We start from the raw sequence: 21,374 nt of genomic DNA, 5'->3' as shown, positions 1-21,374 counted from the left end.
GGTTTTCTATCAGGGTTGGTTATTCTCTTGGGACTGTTTCTCTCTTAAACGGCGCTTCTTTACAAACATTTGGGCCTCACGTTCTCCTTTCCTGGTCTCCAGCAGCTTCAGAATGCTGTCATCTAAACATCAAAAACACACGTCTGCAGTCAGGTTATGATCGTCGAACCTCAGTGCTAGGACAATTACTTTTCTTATAAATAGCCAACCATTATATATGCAACCTCTTAACGTTCTGATAAAATTTGAAATACAACCTAAATACAAAATAAAACTTGTTTAAATATCATGATCCTTTACCAAAAGTTTAACTACTGTAGATGGGAAAGGACAAAATGTAACTGCAATCTCTAATGTGACCACCTGATGACACCAAAACACTGCAAATCAAAGGTACTGTCCAATTAGTCCTATTCACATCATAATGACCATCAATAGAGCTGATAAAATTGTTGTCAGCCTAATCAGTTTACGAATCGTGTTACCGTTGGGCTTGGGATGCATCAGTGGCAGTCGTATCTGCGCAGGCTCTGCTCTGTCCACCTCCTCTTGGTTTTTTCCTGGCACTCCCGGGATAGACTTAAAAGGCAGGAATGCCTCTCCTTCGAAGTCATCGGTCCTCAAAGTATCATGGTCCAGAACTGTCACCATCAGACATGCTCCAGGAGATTTGCACTGCTCCAGGGAAATCATACTGACAAAACACATACGTTTAATTTCACTAAAACACAGTTAACATCTAAAAATCTTTTTTTTTTTAAATAAGGTTTATAGTTTTATTTCCTGGTGGGACAGGACTGGCACATATGACACATTTTAAGGTAATTCCATAAAAGTTATCTAGCAACCATAATGTAAAAAAAGGGCCAAAACGTTTCTAAATTTTACAGTTGTTTTTTTGCCAGCTAACATCACGCAGAGCAGTGAGTACAGATTATACAAGGATACTGGGGCAATCAGCGCCATATTGGTTCTATCAAATTGTTTTTAAATGGCTTTTCACTGACTTTAAAGGGAAAAGATGGTTATCAATCTCACACAGGAAAGCTCAAATCTTCTTAAAAACTGGTTTAATACTGATATTCGGGCAGTTAATGCATGTTTTCTTTAGAGTTTATGTTTATTTACATTAGCAACAAGAACCAATATGGCGGCAGGAGGCAAAAAATGATAGATATGATTAGACTAAAAGGTAAATGGCAACACGTTTATTCTGCGTTGACAGTTTTAGATTTTCCATTTCAGAGCTTACAGCAACTTCCTGTATTTTTGGCGCTTTTCTTCTCAACTTTTCTGCACAAATGACCTCTTAAATGATGTAAAACTATGATAAATATTTACCACAGGTACTATCCCACCAAGTCAAACATGAAAACCTGTCATATGCGCTTTAAACAAAACAAGAGGACGCTACTAATGTGATTTCAATTTAAAATCTACTCACAAGTCGAACACCTCCTCAAACAAAGGGTTAAGGTCACAGCTCTTGATTTGCGTACAGCGAGGTTCTACTTCGGGGAAAATATGTCTCGGCTCCAGACACAGCTGAACATACGGGTCGCTGAAACCTGTCACAAACAGGGAAGAGAAAGAGAGTTTTAATTTTTTTTTTTTTTACCCTAACCCAAAATCTTGTTTTATCGATTCATTATAGATATTAAAGGAAACATACAAAGTGGTGGTAATTCCTCATCATTATCTTACTCATTGTTGTATTTAGAGTGATTCATGCATGTTTCAGTCATCCTTTATTGTCCTGCATTTGAGGATTGAGGGCTCGGAATAGTAGAAAGTAGACGGGGGGTGGACAGAGGGGGCTGTTGTCCCGAGCCCCAGGGTTTTAGAGCCCCAGAATTGGACCTTCATCCTATTAATTTATATAAGAGGGGGGCCCATTTGAGGCTGCTTATACCGGATTCTGAAATTTCTGTCGACCGGCCTGTGCCTATCTCCTATCTCCACCCATTGCTCTGTACTAACTTGTGATTCTTTGAAAAACTTAAACTCTGGGGCATACACTAAGGATTCAAATATGTTGAACAGCCAGTTCTCAAAAATAAAAACACCATGAATGGATTATCTGCTGCTTGTTACAGTGAAATGCCACTATGAAGAAGTGAGGTCAGCAGCAGAGAATCACTTCTGCAGTTTTGAGCTGGAAGTCAGAATAAGGATCCAGATATGTGATATTCCCCCAGATTTTCATAAATCTTGCCTTGGGTACAGTTAGTTAGGTGATTGTTCTCTAGTTACAGACAGAGTGGGGAAGTGTAGTTCGAAAATGTATTTACTGGTAGTTACAGAAAACTGAATAGCTGCAGTAAAATGTACTTTGTAATATAGTCTTGATACATGGGCCAATCAGAGTACCGTATTCTGAATATATTTTAATACTTTCACATTGAGTTACTTTAAATTATAGTGTAAAAATGCAATACAGGATTTAAAAGCAGCTTTATGTTCATTTCACCGTTTGTTATGCTTTTATTTATCACTGATTATTTTTTTTATTTATTTATTAGTTTATTTGAATAGGGACAATGCACATTAATCGACATTTCTGTAAATGCGCCAGTATTAGCTATACAGCTAGTTTCCAACTGCAGTCCCTATGGCAAGATGTAAAATGCCACCACACGTAAAATACAAGATTATAAAAAGTTAGTTTGGTAATTAGTAAAATGTTTTAAAAGTTAGTACAGGTAAGTACTATTAGTAAGTAAGTAAGATTAGAGAAGGAAAAATTGTGTTTTCTGTTTTTCTGACTAATACTGTGCAGTTTAAGCCTAAATTGTGTGATCAAATACTGCATTTTACGAAATCTGAATGCCACCAAATTAAAAAGTAACTGTACCAGGTTTTGAATATGTACATTTTCGATACAAGTATTCAGTTACTTCTCAACAGTGGTCCCAGACACTTTATCAAAGGTGCCAGGATTTATATAGATACAGATTAAACTTGTGAATCATGAGTTTAATCTGCCTTTTTTACATAAATACTGCAAAATACCAAATCTTCAGCTAGCTCAATCACTTCTCCTTTCTACTGTCCCATACAAATTCTTATAATCTAAATAAATGATTAATCAACAAATACAAATTACAAATTAAGTCTCACCATTAGAGTCCATAGGTAACAGGTTGACAGCGTTCAACACCTCCACTCGCAGCTTCTGTTCTCCTCTGTTGTAGGACGTGAGGAGAGTGACTGCACCGTACTTCTCTCCACTGAAAACATTCTGTCAGAAACAAACAGCACAATTAACAACATCATTTGTCATTATTGAAGTACAGCAGTGGGACATGTTACCTGGTCTGTTATTTTCTTCTCGAAGAACTTCTCTATGAGCTGAAAGCTGCTCAGAGAGTTGTGTGTCAGGAGAGCTTTTAGCGTCTGTAGAGAGTGTAAAAACATTGTGAATAAAAATAAAAACCTCACACATTTAAAACCCAGTAGCTTTTTTGTGGTAATGTAAATTGCCTCAATAGTGTATAACCTTTTGTAAAATCAGCAATTTGTGAACCATTGTTCCACAGATACAAACTGCAGTGTAGGGACCTGAACCTCCTAATGCACCTGTGGCTGTAACTTTCTTCTAACTAATTTGATTTAGTATTTTCAGAATTATAAATGGTAAAATTGTCTGTTTGAAAATTATCTCTAGAGGTAGACCAGAATTCACTGAATGCATTTGTGCAATTCAACATATTAAAACAGGTCTATTATGGCCAATATTTATTTATTGATCGCCCATAAGTATGCACTGGAAACTGTTGATGCTGTTGTGATACAAAACTACTGATTTATCTGTCAGTCAATGCATCAGACCAAATTTCCTAACGCAACATCTACTGGCCTTAATCTTCCAGCCAAGGCCGCTATTTTGTTTTAGCCAACCAGCTGCATAAAGAATACACATTAAGCTTTATTTGAACACTTTAGAGCATTCAACAGCAAGGCAGTTAATGAATTATTTGTAAATTCAAATGATATAACTTATGAAAAATAATCAAAATTGGCACTACATATGAACTTACAAATATCAGCACAACCATCGGATTCTCTGGATTCTAAACTATTTGGATCAGATCAGCCGTGACAAAAAAAACATAACCCATAAACTCCACTTCACAGTCAGAGAATAGTTTGAGAACAGGTTTTGAGTTTGAGATTCTTACTTTGTACTCGACAGAATGTAATGTGCTGAGTGGGAGTCCATTGCCCTCGGCATGAAAACACTGCTCCAGACACTACAGCAGATCAGACACACAGAGTCAATCAGTCGTCCCAGTGAATCTGATATATGAGGATGAGTTAGGTTAAGTGAGCCCAGGCCTGGTGAGTGCTCCAGTACCTGCAGTGTGTAGAAGAGCCTCTGGCAGTAAACCATCAGACCCTCCTGGTTCTGTGTCTGAGTGGCCACCTGGTACAGGATCTTCACTGAGTTGTTCCACAGTGGGGTTAGAAGACTAAAGAGAAATACAAATACTGTCAACATTTCCACAGGCTATTTTCAAACATTATTTTAAAAGTGGACTATGTAACCTTTCTAATGTTTGCGTGTGACTTTGGCCCAAACAGTTTTTATAGCTCCAAAATAACTTGAAAAACATGCATTTACTCAGTGTGTGGTTGTCTCTCAGCAGATCTGACCTGTAACTTTGCCTGGAATGGTCTATGGACAAGCAGGTGTTGCCACGAGGATAAGAAAGAATATCTCCATAGAGACATGAAGTGGAACACACTCCACCAAAAATGTTACATAGTGCACCTTTAGTCACACAATCAATTCATGCAAGTATACTGTCATTTAGATAGTTATGTTTTTAAGTTTATATTCATTATAGGCAAAGGGGGTTAACTACTAGAGGTCATGGGCATGGTGGCAAGGTCTATTAGTCATGTTTTAATGCACTTAACCCCGTGACGGCTCCACTAACATTGTTTCTTTCAACAGCAGCACATGGTGACATAAGTGCATGTACCATTTTCCCAGTAAAATCAATAGACGGTTTTACCTGTTAAAGTTTTCTTGGACCAGGTTTTCATTCATATACTGCAGTTCTTTCTCCAGGTAACGCATCAGTGGAGCTGCCACCTTCAAAAACACAGTGGTTATTATCAGTAGTACTATTACATGTGGCAGACACGTGACGTCACATACACCTACATCCTCTGTGGACTTCGATGGGAACCTTTTCCTTGTGCTCATGCTCCGGACGTGGTTCTCAATGTCTGTGTTCAACTGTACAATCACACAAAAACACCGTCAAGTGGAATATTTTGTCATAGATTTGGTCAATGTCATATGTTTGCTGACAAAATTAAAAATTATAGGGCCTCTATTATGCGATTTTATGTGAATTTTGAAAAGAACACTGCACAAAATGACATTACTAAACCACCTATGACATAAAATCTTAAGATCTCTGTCGTACCCTCTTGCCCAGTGTGTGCAGAGCTGATCGGATCTCTTTGTTCAGGATGTCCTGTGCCTGCTGCAGCTGTGAGGGCAGAGTGTTATGGAACTGTCTTTCTCCGATCACATGCTGAGTGCGCTCCTTTAGGCCCGCCCAGTTGAGCTGAGAGGGCAGGCGGGACAGGACCGAACGCAGGTGCTCCAGGTCGTTCACCACCACACACAGCTGAGACACACACACAGAGGGAGGACAGAAGGATAGAAATAAACCTTAATATCTGACACTGTATTTGCAGATAATATTGATACAACAAAACGTCCCATATATATCACTATGAAACCATTTTGTCAGTTATTTGGAGAATGGAAACTTGTTTATGTTATACAGCGGGGAAAATTACAGTTTGAATTATTAAGTGTATTGTAAACATATTTTGATATTGTAGGTTATCATGCCATGTTTAATATGTTAAGTACAGCATGGGACAATGAAAAATATGTTGCTAAAGGTTATGGTACACTTATGGTCCCCCGCAGGTAAATTTGTCCTCTGCACTTGACCCATCCTTCAATGCTGCTGGGTCAAACCTGTCAGGAGCAGTGGGTGCCACAGTGCAGCACCCAGAGTGTATTTACAACCTCAGGGTCATCGGTTCAACTCACAATCATTTGCCAAATCTCTGTACCCAGTCCTACACTATGGTTCTCTTTCCTAATAAAGCACATAAACCAAAAATATTAAAACAAATGTTTATATTAGTTCTTACCATATTGATAGCACTGCCATACTCAGAGTCCTCTGTCAGCGCTCGTACACGTTCTTTCAGGATTTTGCAGTAGTTGACCACAATCTTACACACATCCTAAACACACACAGAACATTTATGATCATCATGTATATTTTGTGATTCCTTGTCGACTTGTCTTGTGCTTGTACCTCTGTGAGTTTGACCATGAGCATGAAGGCCTCCTCTGGGTCGGGCCAGCACAGCTGCTCCCACAGCTGACAGATCGGCTGGACACAGGACACCAGGTCCACTGCAGAGGAGCTGTGTTTGATGGGCACCGCTCCGGCCTGAAGAGGTTGCAGCTGAGGGCCAATACACACTTATATTAGCAAAGAGACTACAGGTAGTATTAAGAGGTCAAAAATATTTAAATGTAGACTGAGTAACTATTCAGATGGGTTTTATTTAGCTTTATTTTTTACTGATTAGGTGAAATATAGACAATGGGTTATGCAACTAAGTGTAATGTTACTGGAAAGTGCTATTACACAGGCAAAAGTAAAATGTAAAAAATAAATAATACCAACATACTGCCTACAAGTAACTAAACCAATGGCAATATAAATAACTGTGAACATAGAAATGATCAGGTTGGAGAGAAGTAGCTTTGTAGGGCCTTCCTGACCTGGTCGACCCGCACAGCTCGCTCCACCCGGTCCTGTGTGGTGCTGAAGGCCTGGTGCAGCCAGTAGGGGAGAGCCTCCCTGAACTCCTCATGGAAGTTTGTCAGCTCCAGAACTCCCCTAACACACCAGGAACACACATATAAGACAGTCAGATGGAATGTTTTTCAATACCAGGATTTCACATTATAATGCCACAAAATGCATCTTGTGACAACTTTAGTACCAATTCCATTAAGAATATAGAACACTGAATATTCAGGGTCCTATATTAAGCAAAAACTGACTCCTGTGAGCTTTAAGCGATTATAATGCTGTTACGTCCACAAAAACATACATATAGTGTTGTGTTTCATTCACACATGTTTGAGGTCCTGGATTATTAGTCTGTCGACAAACCCAAACTCAAAATGCTCTGTTTTACCTTGTGATATGGTAGATTTAAGGTTTTTTTGTCTCAATTGTACTGCTATACACCGCAATATTCTATAAAAACCTTAAGTGGTTGCCTTTATTTTTGGATTTGATTTTTGAAGTTGATTTTTTTGTTCAGTTGCTATTGTCAGTAGATATCTGCTGGTGCACCCAGGAGTGAAACAGCTTCAGTTATGCTAACACAATACACAACACTTCATGATTCTAGTGAAGGTGCATGGAGTTTTAAAACACAGGGAAGCATTACTGTATTACCACTTAACGACACCACAAGGAGGAACAGAGTGTTTTCAGTTTGAGAAAAGAACACAGTGTAAATTTGCAGGAATGAATGAAACAAAACACAAGTCCATATGTGTTTGTGATGAAGAAACAACATTATAACATAGATTAAAAACTGTGCAATATATGTCCTGTGCTATAGAAACAATTGTATGACTAACCACGATAATATCTAAGGTCTTATGGTTCAGTGTGTGTCTAAAGGGCCTGCGTGGAGAGACAGGGGCTAGCGTGGCATAGACCCACCTTTTCTGTAGGAAGGCCTTGTCTTTGTGGATCTTTTGTAGGCTCAGGTAAACCGGGAACAGGCTGTTGGCCAAAGGCTGCTCCATCTGACCTTCCATCTCATACAGGGTCCCTCTCACCTCCTTGGCCAGCTGTACCAGGAAAACACAAACAAATGAAATGATGCAGTATATATGTAAAACACTGAGGTATGTGCCACCCTCTGCTGGCAATGGTGAAGAGTGAAGAATAAAAAAAAAAAATAAGGCTGGGGACACAGCTACAAGCAACATGTCACTAACAAGTATAGGCTGCATAATAATTTAGCTGAATATCATAATCACTTTAAACTTTTCTGGTGGTGAGTCTGTCACCTTCTTATATCCACGGCGATGTTTACTTTATCTGGGATGATCGACAGTATGACATTGAACTCATTAAATATTGATAGAGACAAGAATGTGTCATAATCAGGCCACGTTGTGCCTCAGACTGCCCCTGGTCCAGCTGTGACTCCTGAGTTGGAGCGGTTTAGTTACGGTGTGACACTCAGGTAGTGCTCACCAGACACCACTGGACTGCACACTTAAAAGGGGGTCTGAGCTCCTCTTATAACTTTTAATAATTCTGAATACTCGCAGCCACCGGACCAGAGCTGCACCACATGCAATCTGAGCCCATGGTTACAGGTCAGATCTGTGGAGAGGCAACTCACTCTAGAATTGCATGTTTCTCAAGGTATTATTGAGCAATAAAAAACCTTGTAATTAAGAAAAAAAAATAGATAAGTGTTATCATAATGCAATACTGTGGAACATTCCAGACAAAGTTTTATAACATCTCACTGGACATAAGCAGGCCACAAGCCTGCAAATGCTCGCTTCCAAAGTTACATAGTGAACCTTTAATGAACAACTAAAGCCACTGAATAGTTTGTTTGGCTCAAATTTGAAAGATGCATAAAAAGAACACAAATAATATCATACCAGTGAGTCAAACCTCTGGTAAACTACAGTGAACACGTTCACTTGTACAGCACTGCAATGACAACAAAGTTATATTTACAATTAACGTCATCATTTACTGATTTTTATTTCATATAGACACAATCACATTAGGGGGTTAAACCCTAAATGTTTTACCTGCACAGTTTTTACCTGACAAACACTCGGTTGTACTCATCTTTATTATGTTTTATGTCCTCCTGCACCTCCTGGATCAGCTTGAAGAGGGCATTCACAATTTCTGACAGCTCCTGAGAACACACGATGTGAAGATAATAAATTATCACAGGAGACAAGATGTGGTTAAAGCATTTCACGCTTGGAAAATACTTTTGAAGACAGCATTGGTATTTCAAAATTTAGCCCTGAACTGTCCCCTCTGTTGGCAACAGAATGTGGAATGTGGATGGACTTTTTGGAGCTTTCTACCATGTTATAACAGTGTCCTCTCATCAAACACATGCCTGAAGAGGTTTAATATGTCATCCATGCACATTTGTGAAATCTATTCAAACCGGCATTACAGTTAGCTTTAAGATTCTGTCCGATGCTCAGCCCACAAACCTGCATCACCCACGCTCCCACATGACAATTTGCCTAAATATACAAAAGCATGATATAAAACAATAAACAACAACCTCGTAAACCTGATGTGATGTGCAGTAATTTAATTATTGAAGATTTAAAAATGTTGTTTTCAGCAAATATAGCATTTTAAAAACAATAAAAAGTAGCATAGTGATCTAAATATTTTATGTGTTACCAGTTAATACTCCATAGAAGTGTTATATCCTCTCTTTAAAAAATACACATAGCAGGATCCTTACCTTGGTCATAGGCTGGTGCAGACCCTTTTTGACCAAGAACCAGTCCTCTGTTCCTGTCTGGTGTAAAAGAAAAGAAAATGATATAAAAATATAACTACATGTGCGGATATGAAAGTGATTACTGACCCGAATGGCATCAACAACTTCCTCGTGCAACTCAAACTGAGCTGGGTTCAACTTCTGGAAAGCCTGTGTCTTACAGATTTGCACCAAGATTCTAAAAATAAAGAAATAAATAAGAATTTGTCCATAGAGTAATCCGGTACTCGGCTATATGGTCCAACTATTGATGTGACTTTGTATCTAAGCTCTAAAAGTTTTAATTATAATGCCTTAGTCGTATGTAGCGCCCAGTGGTCTGTTATCGTAGTACTAACCAGCCCCAGCCCGGCTTAGCTTCCAGGCAAGGTTGTAAGGCCAATTTGAATAAGTATATATCTGTATGTTAAATAAAGATTATTGTTTACATGTTTTGTACATTTCGGATGAAATAGGAGAAATCTATTACAGGAAAATGTAGTTATTGGTCACAATGTCACATACGCCCTTCTGATTCTTGACCCACACAGTTTATATACAGTACTGGTGTATATGTGACTGTGAGTACCTGAGAAGTGTGTGGAGTTTCGGGGTGGAGGAGGGCGTAGGAGGAAAGATGTCTCTGTACTTGGAGACGAGACACAGGCCGTACTGGAGGAAGCCATGAAGAGAGTCTCCCAGCTCCTTTTTCTGAAGGACACAACCATTACATGAATACTTACAGTACACTCTTAAAAACATTTGTCCAGTTGACAGAATTACACAAAATGCAGCCTTATATCACACAAGTGTAGAATTAAAAGACTCTCTGGTGGTGTGTAGATAATATGAAATGACTGAATATTAATATTAATTTGTTAAAGGGCCCATATTTCACTATTTTCTGACCTGGAGTTGTGTTTTATTTCACATAAACCCTACATATTTATGCCAAGTTCTTCTCTCAAATAGCAAACACTCTGTTCCACCTTCTGATGTCATGCGGTAATACAGGAAGTGCTCCACTGCGTTTTTAAACTCATTACACCTTCGTTACAATCATTTGGATAATTTCAGCCCTGAATTACCAATCTCTGCTGAACTAAAGACAAAAGGTAGCTGTTAACTTGAAAACTACCGCTACATCCAGACATCACAAGGAACAGAGCAGTTTGAGCTTTGGAGATGTAGACAGATTAAAGGGTTACTAAGACATGTGTGAATCAAACAAAGCACAACTCCAGCTGTTTTTGAGGAGGAAACAACGTGGTTAAAGCTCACAAGAGTCAGTTTTGTGTATAGTCCGTCAGTACAGTCTACAAAATGTCTACTACTGCGGTGTGAAGTGGCAAGGCAATAGCAAGATAAATATTTTCACTCAACTGTCTATATTGTAAACAAATACATCTGGGCCAGTCCACACTACTCAAATATTTTACTCATCTGAAATCCAGTCATTTTAACTCATGTACATTGGCCTTGCTCATACAGACAGGACTCTTGTTTAGCAGCTGACCTGTTGGTAGGGTAGTTCCTGTTGGTGCCAGTGATACTCGATGCTGGTGAGCTGCTGCAGTAGAACAGAGGAGTCCACTTCTAAACTCTGGTACAATTTACTGTAGGCGACCCACTTCCTGTCATACACACATTAAAAAAAAAAAAAAGATTAGTTTCCATAAGTTTTTTGGGATATTGCCTTGACTTACATTCATTTCCAGGAGATTGGACCTTAACCACACTCCTTCCCAAACCTTAACCTAAACCCTAATCTTTTTAATCCATATCTGAACTTTAAAGTGGCACTAAACACCGCCCACAACCACATTTCAAATAGGGTTGCTAAACTGGGCATGAGTGCTTTTCCCATCTTTCAGAGGCCAGAGCGTTTTTGCCGTCACAGTAACGCTAACAACAACTAGCATGCTAACAGTGCACCAGCCACATTTCCTGGTTTGTAGACAGTAAAACATACACTCCCTTTAAACAGATTTTTGAATAGCACCTAGGAGACAAATTAAGCCTAACCCTTAGCAGCAGCAGTAGCATGTGTCTTACGCTAGGTCTTGTAGAAAAGGTGAAAGGTCGTTCTGCGTGGCATACTGCTCTAGAAGCACCTGAGCCTCTCCGCACAGCTCTCCTTTCCACGGACCAGAACTCTGATGAGACATAGACAATCACTATTCAACATCACCATAGCAACCCCAAACATGCTAGCACCAATTAGTGTAGTGTACCTGCTGCTTGGAGATGTAGGCCTGCACAAACTGCTGCAGGATTCCACAGTAGTTGATGTAAGCGCTGCGGCCTGCGCTCAGCGTCCCGTCTCTCTGCCACACAAAACGGGATATGAAGGTGGATTCTTACAGGTGTTATATCCTGTTTGTGTTCTCATTTCTGCGTATTGGCTATAATACTTTCACTGAAATTATGAAAGCAAAGGTTACATTTACTCAAGTACGTAAAATAAAAATCTGCCTCTGCTCTGATAATGTTTAAATCCAGGCTCAAAATGGTTCTTTTAGCTGTGCATGTGACTGAAAGGTTTGTAAAGCACTTTGAATTACTTTGTGTGTGACTTGTGTTATACAAATAAGCTTGCTTTGCTTTGCCTACTCTTCTCACAGTGAATAATGGTGCACTCACATTTGCAGATTTGCCACATCAAAATTGAGACTAAACCAGGACTAAATCCAAAACTAAACTTGGACTAAAACGGGACACACCCAAGTCCACATCAGGACGAAAAGGGGCCCAATCTAGGACAAAAAAACTGTCTGTGAATGCACCCTAAGTCTATAAGTGACAAAATCTTTATGCTGACAATATGAAATGATTTGAACGTGTTACTTGCACCGCTCTTTCACATATGATTTAGGTTTTTTTGGTCTGAAAATACAAAATTTTGTGCATTATTTAATGTTTTGTCCTTCCAGTTACTTTAACTTCAAATTAAAATCAAAGGTTACATCAAGACAGTTACTATTACAGCTTCTTTATGTAATTTCTAATACTTTGTACTTCTATTTGAGCAACTTTATTTTGACTAGTCGCTTTCCCAAATACATTTCTTGTACCACTGCATTGTACTTGAATAATTTAGAAGTAACAGTACTACTTCAGTAAAATTTTTGTCTACTCCCATTAGCCAAAATCATAATTATTTCTTACTGATTTATGAATGAACTTCAGATTGAGATGACACTGTCCACGATCAGGGTAGGTCTCGGTTCTGGGCTCCAAGTTGTACCAGCGATCTTCTGTACAGTGGAGACCCTACCGAAAAAGCATTATTAGGAGAGGATTCTTGCTAAGACTGGAGTAGGCTAGCAGATATGAAATGCTACCTGAAGCTTTAGGCTAATTCTTCCCAAAAAGTCATCGGTTCCTTTCTCCTTTTTGGCATCCTTGATCATTCTGCAAGTACATACATCAAATATATTCAATGTTTTAAGGGTTGTCAAAAGTATCAAAACTAGATATTGATTTGAACAAGTATAGATACTACAAAAGTCACATTCATAGGACAGAAATTAACTTTTCATCATACTATTGTCTAAAGAAAGAGTGTTGTTTATCATCATCGTCGTATGGGAAATGGTGTTGAGTATCGAGCCTACTCCTTAATATCGAAATCAAGTTTACAATTTTAGTATCATGATAACACTAATTGTTTTATGAATATATTACAAATGTGTGGAATTACCTTCTTAGGCTGTTCAAGGTTTTAATCTCTTCTAATTTTTGAGTGAGTGAGACTTCTTCATCCTTATCCCTAAAATAGCGAAAGAACAAACTTAACAATTTTGATTAAAAGAAAACAATTAATCACAAAAAATATGAATAAGTTCTTACCACATCTCTAAGTGGAAACTTGCACCGGCCATGTCGGAAAATTCCCTGAAATGAACAATAAAAGGATAACTCATTTGATTGTACGTTATAGGCCTTTAGCATTACAATTACTCTCAATAGAAGTATTAAGTTACTTCTACCAGCACTGTCGTAACTGTTACTATCTTGAAAATCAGTACTTTTGCTGTTACTAATACCACTTCTGTTACTGCAACTGCTACTACTACCTTGATAGACTTTTACTATTATGACTACGTTTAATACACTATACTATATACTACTACTACTTACTACTACTACAATTTATATTCTCACTACTACCACTTCGACTGCTACTACTGTTACTGCCACTACAATTATTACTACCTCATTAACTATACTTCAATTAAAGATGATGATGCTACTACTTCTCCTGCTACTACTACTACTACTGCCAGTCCTGAGTACAACTATTGCTGTTACTGTTAGAATGTATACTTCCACTACTCCTACTCCTATTACTACTACTACTATCACTACTACTATTACTACTACTATTAATATGACTGCTATATACTACTGCCATTAATATTCTCACTACCACCACTCCTCCTCCTACTACTGTTACTGTCACTATATTTACTACTACCTCACTGATACTATACTATAACTATACTTCAATTAAAGATGATGATGCTACTACTACCGGTACTTCTCCTGCTACTACTACTACTGTCAATCCTGATCACAACTATTGCTGTTACTGTTAGAATGCATACTACTACTACTACTATTAATACTACTGCTATATACTACTGCTATTTATATTCTCATTATTACCACTACTACTACTACTACTATTACTACTGCTACTACTACTGCTAGATCTCACATGATGAAGGTCTCGTTCCAGATGGGGTTGAGGGTTTGCTTCTTGATGTCAGTCTGGTAGATGTTGTCCAGAGCTGCGTCCTTCACCACAGATTTACAGGGTTTGGACTTGGCCTGAGCGCTGTGTCTCTGCTCCTCATCCACCATGATGGTCAGCAGGCAGTACGGGTCACTGAAACCTGTGTGGATTTTTCACACAATTTTTAGAGATCATATTGTACACTGCATTATATCACTTCATAAATCAATCTTTCTATAATAGTTCAAATTTACATTGTTGTATCATATTACACAAATCAGAGTCTCTTCTTTAAAGTTCTTTTATGTTTAATGCAGCTTTATGCTCCTCCTATTGGTCACTCCTCTTATTTGTCATTCTTTCCTCATGCTTTGATTGAGTGACAGGTGGATTAAAACAATTAAAGTGAACTCTCAGAAGAAGAACTAAACTTTAGGTATGTCAAAGAAGACAGAATGTAACACTATAGAACACTTAAACAGTGATATAAATTACATCATACATACATACACTCACTCACACACCGCATTCACGTAGGTAAGGTGGCTAAAGTGTCTTGCCAAAGGACATAACAACAGTTTCCACTAGAGCCACTGCTGCCCCCCTGTGGCACCTGGTATCCCTACAGGTTTCCCATCCAAGTAATGACCAGTGTTGGGAGTAACGGCGTTAAACTATAACGGCGTTACTAACTGCGTTACTTTTTCAGTAACGGAGTAATCTAACTAATTACTTTTCCCAGCGTCGTAACGCCGTTACCGTTACTGACAATAAAATGTGGCGCGTTACTTTTAATTGAGTTCACTCTGCTCTTCATCAGAGTCTCAGAGATAAAAGGTTTGTTTGAGATGAGGCGGGCGCAGATACGACGCCGTCGATCGGTGCATGCGGTGCATGCCAGTAAGTTTTGTGTCCAAGATGCCACCGACTTGTGCACCGGTAACGGGAAGTTTTCGAGCGCAGCAGCTCTCCACCGACTGCGGCCGCCTGCATGGACTACAAACGCGTAATGCATGATGGGAAATGATGTCCTGTCCACACGTGCATTCACAGCGAATTGGGTCCGAGTTGTGTTTTGATCAGAAACGTGACTGTGTTCTCTCCAAAGAGGAACAGGCTCAGATCAGAGGTGATTAGTATTTGAATACTGGGCAGAGAATTACAGTGTGTGGCCAGAGAAGGTTAAAGGTTTTGTATTATTTTACATGATTTACATTTGAATGCCTTAGTTTTGCAAAACATGGTAATGAATCTTTTCAGTATTATACTGAAAGCACTTTATTGTTACTGTTTATTTTAATGAAGAAAATACTTGAAGTTGAAATTGTGTGACATGTTGATTTATTTGCACATCAAATGAAATGTTTTATTTTTTTTATTTTCTTTTTGATACATTCTATAATTTACTTGGAAACAAATGCAAAATAATTGCAATCTGTTAAAGTAAAATCAATGTTAAAGGTTCACATCTGTTGTGTTTTTATTGTTTTAACATAATAAGTAACGTGGAGTAAAGTAACGCGGAGTAGTTACTTTGCCTAGTAACTAGTTACTTCTCCCAAAAAGTAACTAGTTACTAACCCAGTTACTTTTTGGGAGAAGTAACTTGTAACTATAACTAATTACATTTTTGAAGTAAGATGCCCAACACTGGTAATGACCAGACCTAACCCTGCTTAGCCTCTGAGATTGGTACATTCTCATAAAAATATATAGTAATAAGATTAATTAAGAAAGTGTTGGGCTTACCACTGACATCTTTACCCAGAATTCCTTTGGCTTCTTTGATAGTAGCCATCAGGCAGTAAACCGGAGGCTGTGCGATTCCAGATTCAAGAAAATAGAAAAAGTGTGTCAATAAAAGCTAACACCCATGCCTGTTGGTGCAAACATGCTTCTGGTTCTGTCACCTCTGTGTCCTGGGCCTTCTGCAGGAGGCTGCTGTGCTCCGCGTCTGTCATCCCAAACGCCTGTGGAGGAGGGGACACAGCTGTAAGTGTACCGATCAGAGGGTGCCCTGTGGGGGTAAGAGTAAGGTCGTGCTCTGCTCACCTCCTGTATGTACTGCTGCAGCTGAGCCTGGGAGTAAATCTTGGGACAAGACGCCTTACCCAGCTGGTGAGCTATGGTGTACAGCAGCTCTTTGTACAGGGGCTTTAGCTAGGTAACACATATCAAAAATAGTATAAGAAGATAGTGTAAAATCGTATATATCATATTAACAGATGAAGGCAAGAGTTAATTAAGTTAATTTGTGTTCAGGAACATCAATCATAAACAGAGACGCCAAATTGTGCTCAAGTAAAATTCAAGAGAGAGTTACTTCAAAATAATATTACACTGGCGCTGTCACAGTCTGCTCTGGTCCAGTCCTGCTGTTCCAGTTGTCTCCCCCTCATCCTCTGTCATCTGTCCCCTCCTGTCTGGGCGTGGCTACTAACTGTACACCTGGCGTCCATCTACAATCTACCTCCAGCAGAAGAAGATCACCTCCACAGCCACTCCTGGTCCATTTGTTTGATCAACACTACTTATCCTGACTGCCTGCCTCTTCATGTAATGTACAAAATCTGATAATCAAGTAATTAGTAAAGTTTTACCCATAATTGACCATACACCAGGTCAACATTTCAGCTTTTCGACAGTTTAAAAAAACAAGACAATTTTACTATACAATTCTGACCTGCTTAGAATACAATGTCACATGAGAACTTATTGAGAACCCTACCTCAAACTCTTTGTGCCTCTGAGCTTTCTCCTCTGGATTCTCATCTTCTTTCACATCCTATAAAAAAGTGAACATGTTGCTGTACAGGAGCAGTGACAGGATTCAGATACATTAAATACTTTTTAAGAGCAACTCACTCTTCTGTCCCGTTTCCTTGTCAAACCAAGTTTCCGCACATGGCCAGGGGAAGACTGAAAATATGAAAAAAAGATATTACTATAAAAATCAGACAATATTGATGTTTAAACTCTAACAGACTTGTATGTATGGTTTGTATTGGAAAAATCTGATACTATGATGTTAAGGTAATGTATATTACGCAAAACTGACTTTTTTGAGCTTTAAGCCATGTTAGAATGTTGTCATCAAAAACATACCTGGAGTTTTTTGTATCATTCACACATGTTGGAGTAGTTTTCAAGTTAACAGCTCCTTTTACCTTTACTTCAGAAGAGATTGGCAATTTCAGGACAAAAATCATCCACATGATTCTAGTGAAGGTGTATGGAGATTAAAAACACGGTGGAGCACTTCCACATGACATCACAAGGTGGAGTGTTTTCATTTTGAGAGGAAAAACTCCTAAATATGCAGGATTTGTGTGTTAAACATGTATGAATGAAACAATGTGGTCTTTTACTTGTTCTGAAACAGAACAAGAAAAGTTTTGTCCAGTGAATGTGACTTTTTTAGTATCAATACATGCTCAAATCAGTGTCTAGTTTCAATACTAGTTTTAGTATAAATTAGTATCTGGTGAGGTCACAAAACATTCTAGGCAAATGAGATGAAGTTGTGAAACTAAACATGCAATATTCAGTGTTTGCAACATGCACTTAGTTTCAATATCATACCTGTCTTTGTCTTCCAAAATTATGGCCCTATTAAAAAGAAAGAACAGTTAACAACATAAGAATCTTGCAGAGTTGGGTAGAGTAGCCAAAAATGTACCCAAGTAAAAGTAAGGTAACTTCAAGATAATATTATTCACCTAGAAGTACAAAATAGTTGTCTGAGAAATGACTCAAGTAAGTAAATTAATGCAATAAGAAGGATAAAACATTAAACAATACACAACAACTGTTATTTCCAAAGGACATAAACAACAATGAGACAAACTAAACCATATCTGAAGGAGCACAGCAAGAAACACAAATGTTCAAATCATTTCATATTGTCAACATAAAGGTTTTGTCACTTCTTGACTTACAGTGGGAAGAGGAACCAAAATCAAAAGTGTACTATTACTTCAAAAAAATATTATTCAAGGGGGAAAAAAGGTATGCTGGTAAAAAAATCCTATGAAAAGTACAACCTCTTTAAAAAGTTGCTCAAGTAAAGGTAACTGAGTACTACCCACCTCTGGAACCTTGATCCAGTTTTTGACACAGCTGTACCACAATAACACAACTATTTATGATAACCATCCAATACATTTTTCCATGTCATTGATTTGTTTTTGGTCCCATATTAGAAATGACTCTTGTGAGCCATGTTATAATGGTGTTACCTCCTCAAAAACATACCTGGATTTGTGTTTTGTTTCATTCACACATGTTTGACTAATCCTGCATTATTAGTCTGTCTACATCTTCAAAGCTCAAAATGCTCTGTTCCACCTTGTGATGTCATGAAGCAGTAGTTTTCAAATCAACAGCTACTTTTTATCTTAAGTTTATTAGAGAAAGGAAATTCCAATGCTGATATTATCCAAATGAGTGAAGATTTATGGAGTTTAAATCAGATCAATTCAATTTCATAATAAGTCAACACCAAAAACAAACAGATAATATAATGCAATAAAACAATAAAACACCAATAAAATACCAAGTTATCCTGTTCAGCTAGAGTTAAATGCCAGGGAGAAGAGGTGAGTTTTCAGTCTAGTGTTAAACTGCATTAAACTGACTGTGAGGATCTGACAGACAGAGGGAAGATGTTCCATAGTTTAAAAATGACACTGGAGCACTTCTTGTATTAAAACATGACATCACAAGGTGGAACAGAGTGTTTTCTGTTTGAGAGAAGAACTCAGCCTAAATGTGAATGAAACAAAACACAACTCCAGGCATGTTTTGATGAGGAAACAGCATTATAACGCAGATCAGAACATAGCATAACATGGGCCCCTTAAGTCATAACATTTTCCATATATCATTTTGTCAACTTATTACTCAACTTTGCATATTAAAGCAACACCTCGTAACTTTCTGGAGGTGGCGAGTCATCTGATGATTGCATGGAAATAGAAAGTAAAAATACTTTGAAGCATTCATGTTGTAACCAATAAAACAACATCTCCATGGAAACAAGCAAGGGGAGGCCAAATAAGAGTCAGGTTCGTGGAGATGCAAGTCCATTCAGTCAGGATGCATGTCTTTCTATGTTTGCAGCCCAATAAAGACAACCAAATTGAAGTCTATTTAGTCTTTAAGTTTTTTTTTGACTAAAAAGTTAAGCGGTTTGGCTATAACTATTACTGGTGGTGTTGATCACTGATAAGGCACATCTTAGCAACTTCCTCTATTGCTGATAATGAAATCTTTCTCACGTTACAAATAAACTAAATCGACATAATTCAGTGAAATAAAAAAAATAAAAAATAAAAAAAGAATAAAAGATAGAATAAAACAAAATAAATCATTTCCATATAGCAAAATCCTATTGAAATCCTCTCTGTTGACATTGGGCTTACAAAAGACTCACAATATAACATCAGTCATACACCACATGATACATCCAAAATAATTATGATTCACTGTCATGGCAACTTAAAATAGGCTTTTGAAAAGGATCAGTCTATTTCTTCTTTATCTCAGTCCTTAATTTTTAACATCAGCTTCCTTTTTTACACAGAATTTCTCACGAATATTGCAAGCTGGAAGCAGAAGGGAGTAGCCATAGATTGTGTTCAATTAAAAGATCCTTCAAAATAGTATTACTCAAGCAGAAGTACAAGAAATTACTCAAGTAAGAGTAAAAAAGTATTTGGGAAAACTACTACTCAAGTAATTTAAAGAGTAACTGTTGGGGCATAACATCTGAAATGTGAAGTTAATGTAATTTGAAGGACAAAACATTAAAAAATACACAATATCTGTCATTTTCAAAGGATAAGCAGAAAAATGAGACAAGCTAAATCATATCTGAAGAAGCAGTGCAAGAAACATAAATGTTCAAATTATTTCATATTGTCAGCATAAAACTTTTGTCACTTATAGGCTCACTCACAGTGGGAAAAGTAACCCACACTTTAACGTAGGAGTAAAAGCATCCTGCGAGAAAAGTGCTCTGAAAAGTACAATTTCTTTAAAAAGGTACTCAAGTGAAAGTAACTAAGTAAATGTAACTGAGTACTACCCCGGCTGGAAGTACAGTATTTGATTACAAAGTGCAGTTTTGAATGTGGTTTGCAGGTACCTGTTGTGGGGCTTGGAGCCTGGTATGTCCCTCGTTTGATGCTGCCATGAGAGCTTCCAGTTTGCAGTACACGGGGAAGCAGAGTGAAGTATGTGAGTGTGACAGCAGCAGTACAAGCCGGAAGAACTCATTTCCTGTATAAGGTGCCACCTCCAGCAACGGCAATTTTAGCATATTGTCTCTGCAACTGTGTGTCCCATCACTCTTTCTGGCTTTACTGAAAAATACAACACCAATAATAAATTAGGTTAACTCAGGATTGCAAATGGGTTGGTGAAGATGGCAAATTATAACTATACTGACTTAAAATATTGTCATGATAACACAGAAGTCTGATAAAGTTCTGTGTAGTATGGAAATTAAAGCTTAGGTTCACTCAATATTACAAAGTGGTTCAAATAGATTGTAGTTATAGTTAGCATTTACTATTTAGACACTATGGAATCTAAAATAAATAATTTGTTGAAATATATCGTCAGTTGTATTGTGTAATTTTGACTTGACTATAAAATATAGCATCAATAACAAGTTAGGTTAACTCAAGATTACAAATGTGTTGGTGATGATGGCAAATTAGAATTATACTGACATTAACACCGGTAAACACTGTGTTAACTTAGGTTTAAGCAAATTTTAAAGGCGTACCATGTAACTTTTCTGGAGAAGGGTTTGCCATATGCTTCGTCTTCATAAAGAGAGTTATTGCACTGTCAGAAATGTTCCACAGCATGACATTTAATTTTTATATTTCACTTTTTTTAATTATATGTGTTTATTGCCCAATATATAACTTAAAACAACATGCATGGTTATCTTCTCTGCACATCTCATCTGTTAATTGGTCTGATAGCGTCATCTGGT

At 37.8% G+C, this 21,374-nt stretch overlaps 1 protein-coding gene across 2 annotated transcripts; it reads right to left on the bottom strand.

The window, feature by feature from the left end:
* Positions 1 to 9: 9 nt before the first annotated feature.
* On the bottom strand, positions 10 to 20,581 carry unc13d (unc-13 homolog D (C. elegans)). 2 transcript variants are annotated; one of them, XM_033984520.2, is made up of 34 exons: positions 20,514 to 20,581; positions 17,948 to 17,974; positions 17,231 to 17,284; positions 17,094 to 17,150; positions 16,418 to 16,525; positions 16,276 to 16,335; positions 16,115 to 16,181; positions 14,348 to 14,525; positions 13,477 to 13,521; positions 13,328 to 13,396; positions 12,969 to 13,038; positions 12,793 to 12,897; positions 11,859 to 11,951; positions 11,680 to 11,780; positions 11,141 to 11,258; positions 10,214 to 10,335; positions 9,733 to 9,823; positions 9,607 to 9,663; positions 8,933 to 9,030; positions 8,762 to 8,813; positions 7,797 to 7,927; positions 6,836 to 6,953; positions 6,360 to 6,512; positions 6,190 to 6,285; positions 5,442 to 5,648; positions 5,174 to 5,248; positions 5,022 to 5,101; positions 4,358 to 4,472; positions 4,182 to 4,253; positions 3,313 to 3,396; positions 3,121 to 3,241; positions 1,445 to 1,568; positions 486 to 694; positions 10 to 122 (listed from the first exon to the last, which is right to left on the bottom strand). In XM_033984520.2, exons 1-34 carry the CDS (start codon positions 20,559 to 20,561, stop codon positions 10 to 12), a joined length of 3,318 nt encoding a protein of 1,105 aa, XP_033840411.1. In that variant the 5' UTR covers positions 20,562 to 20,581. The 2 variants fall into 2 exon arrangements, with proteins under 2 accessions (XP_033840411.1, XP_055085751.1); XM_055229776.1 differs by lacking the exon at positions 17,948 to 17,974 and having other exon boundaries at positions 20,514 to 20,565.
* Positions 20,582 to 21,374: the final 793 nt, after the last annotated feature.

Source organism: Periophthalmus magnuspinnatus, chromosome 19 (genome assembly GCF_009829125.3).
Source record: "Periophthalmus magnuspinnatus isolate fPerMag1 chromosome 19, fPerMag1.2.pri, whole genome shotgun sequence".
Taxonomy (NCBI): domain Eukaryota; kingdom Metazoa; phylum Chordata; class Actinopteri; order Gobiiformes; family Gobiidae; genus Periophthalmus; species Periophthalmus magnuspinnatus.
Note: the sequence above shows the minus strand (reverse complement) of the source record. Positions and strands in the feature narration are given on the sequence as shown.

Coding starts and splice junctions, on each gene's coding strand:
- unc13d (XM_033984520.2), bottom strand. CDS start 20,561: ATGGCAGCATCAAACGAGGGACATACCAGGCTCCAAGCCCCACAACAG. Junction 17,285..17,947: donor ATTTTGGAAGACAAAGACAG/GTATGATATTGA, acceptor TCATATTTTCAG/TCTTCCCCTGGCCATGTGCG. Junction 16,336..16,417: donor TGCAGCAGTACATACAGGAG/GTGAGCAGAGCA, acceptor CCTCCTCCACAG/GCGTTTGGGATGACAGACGC.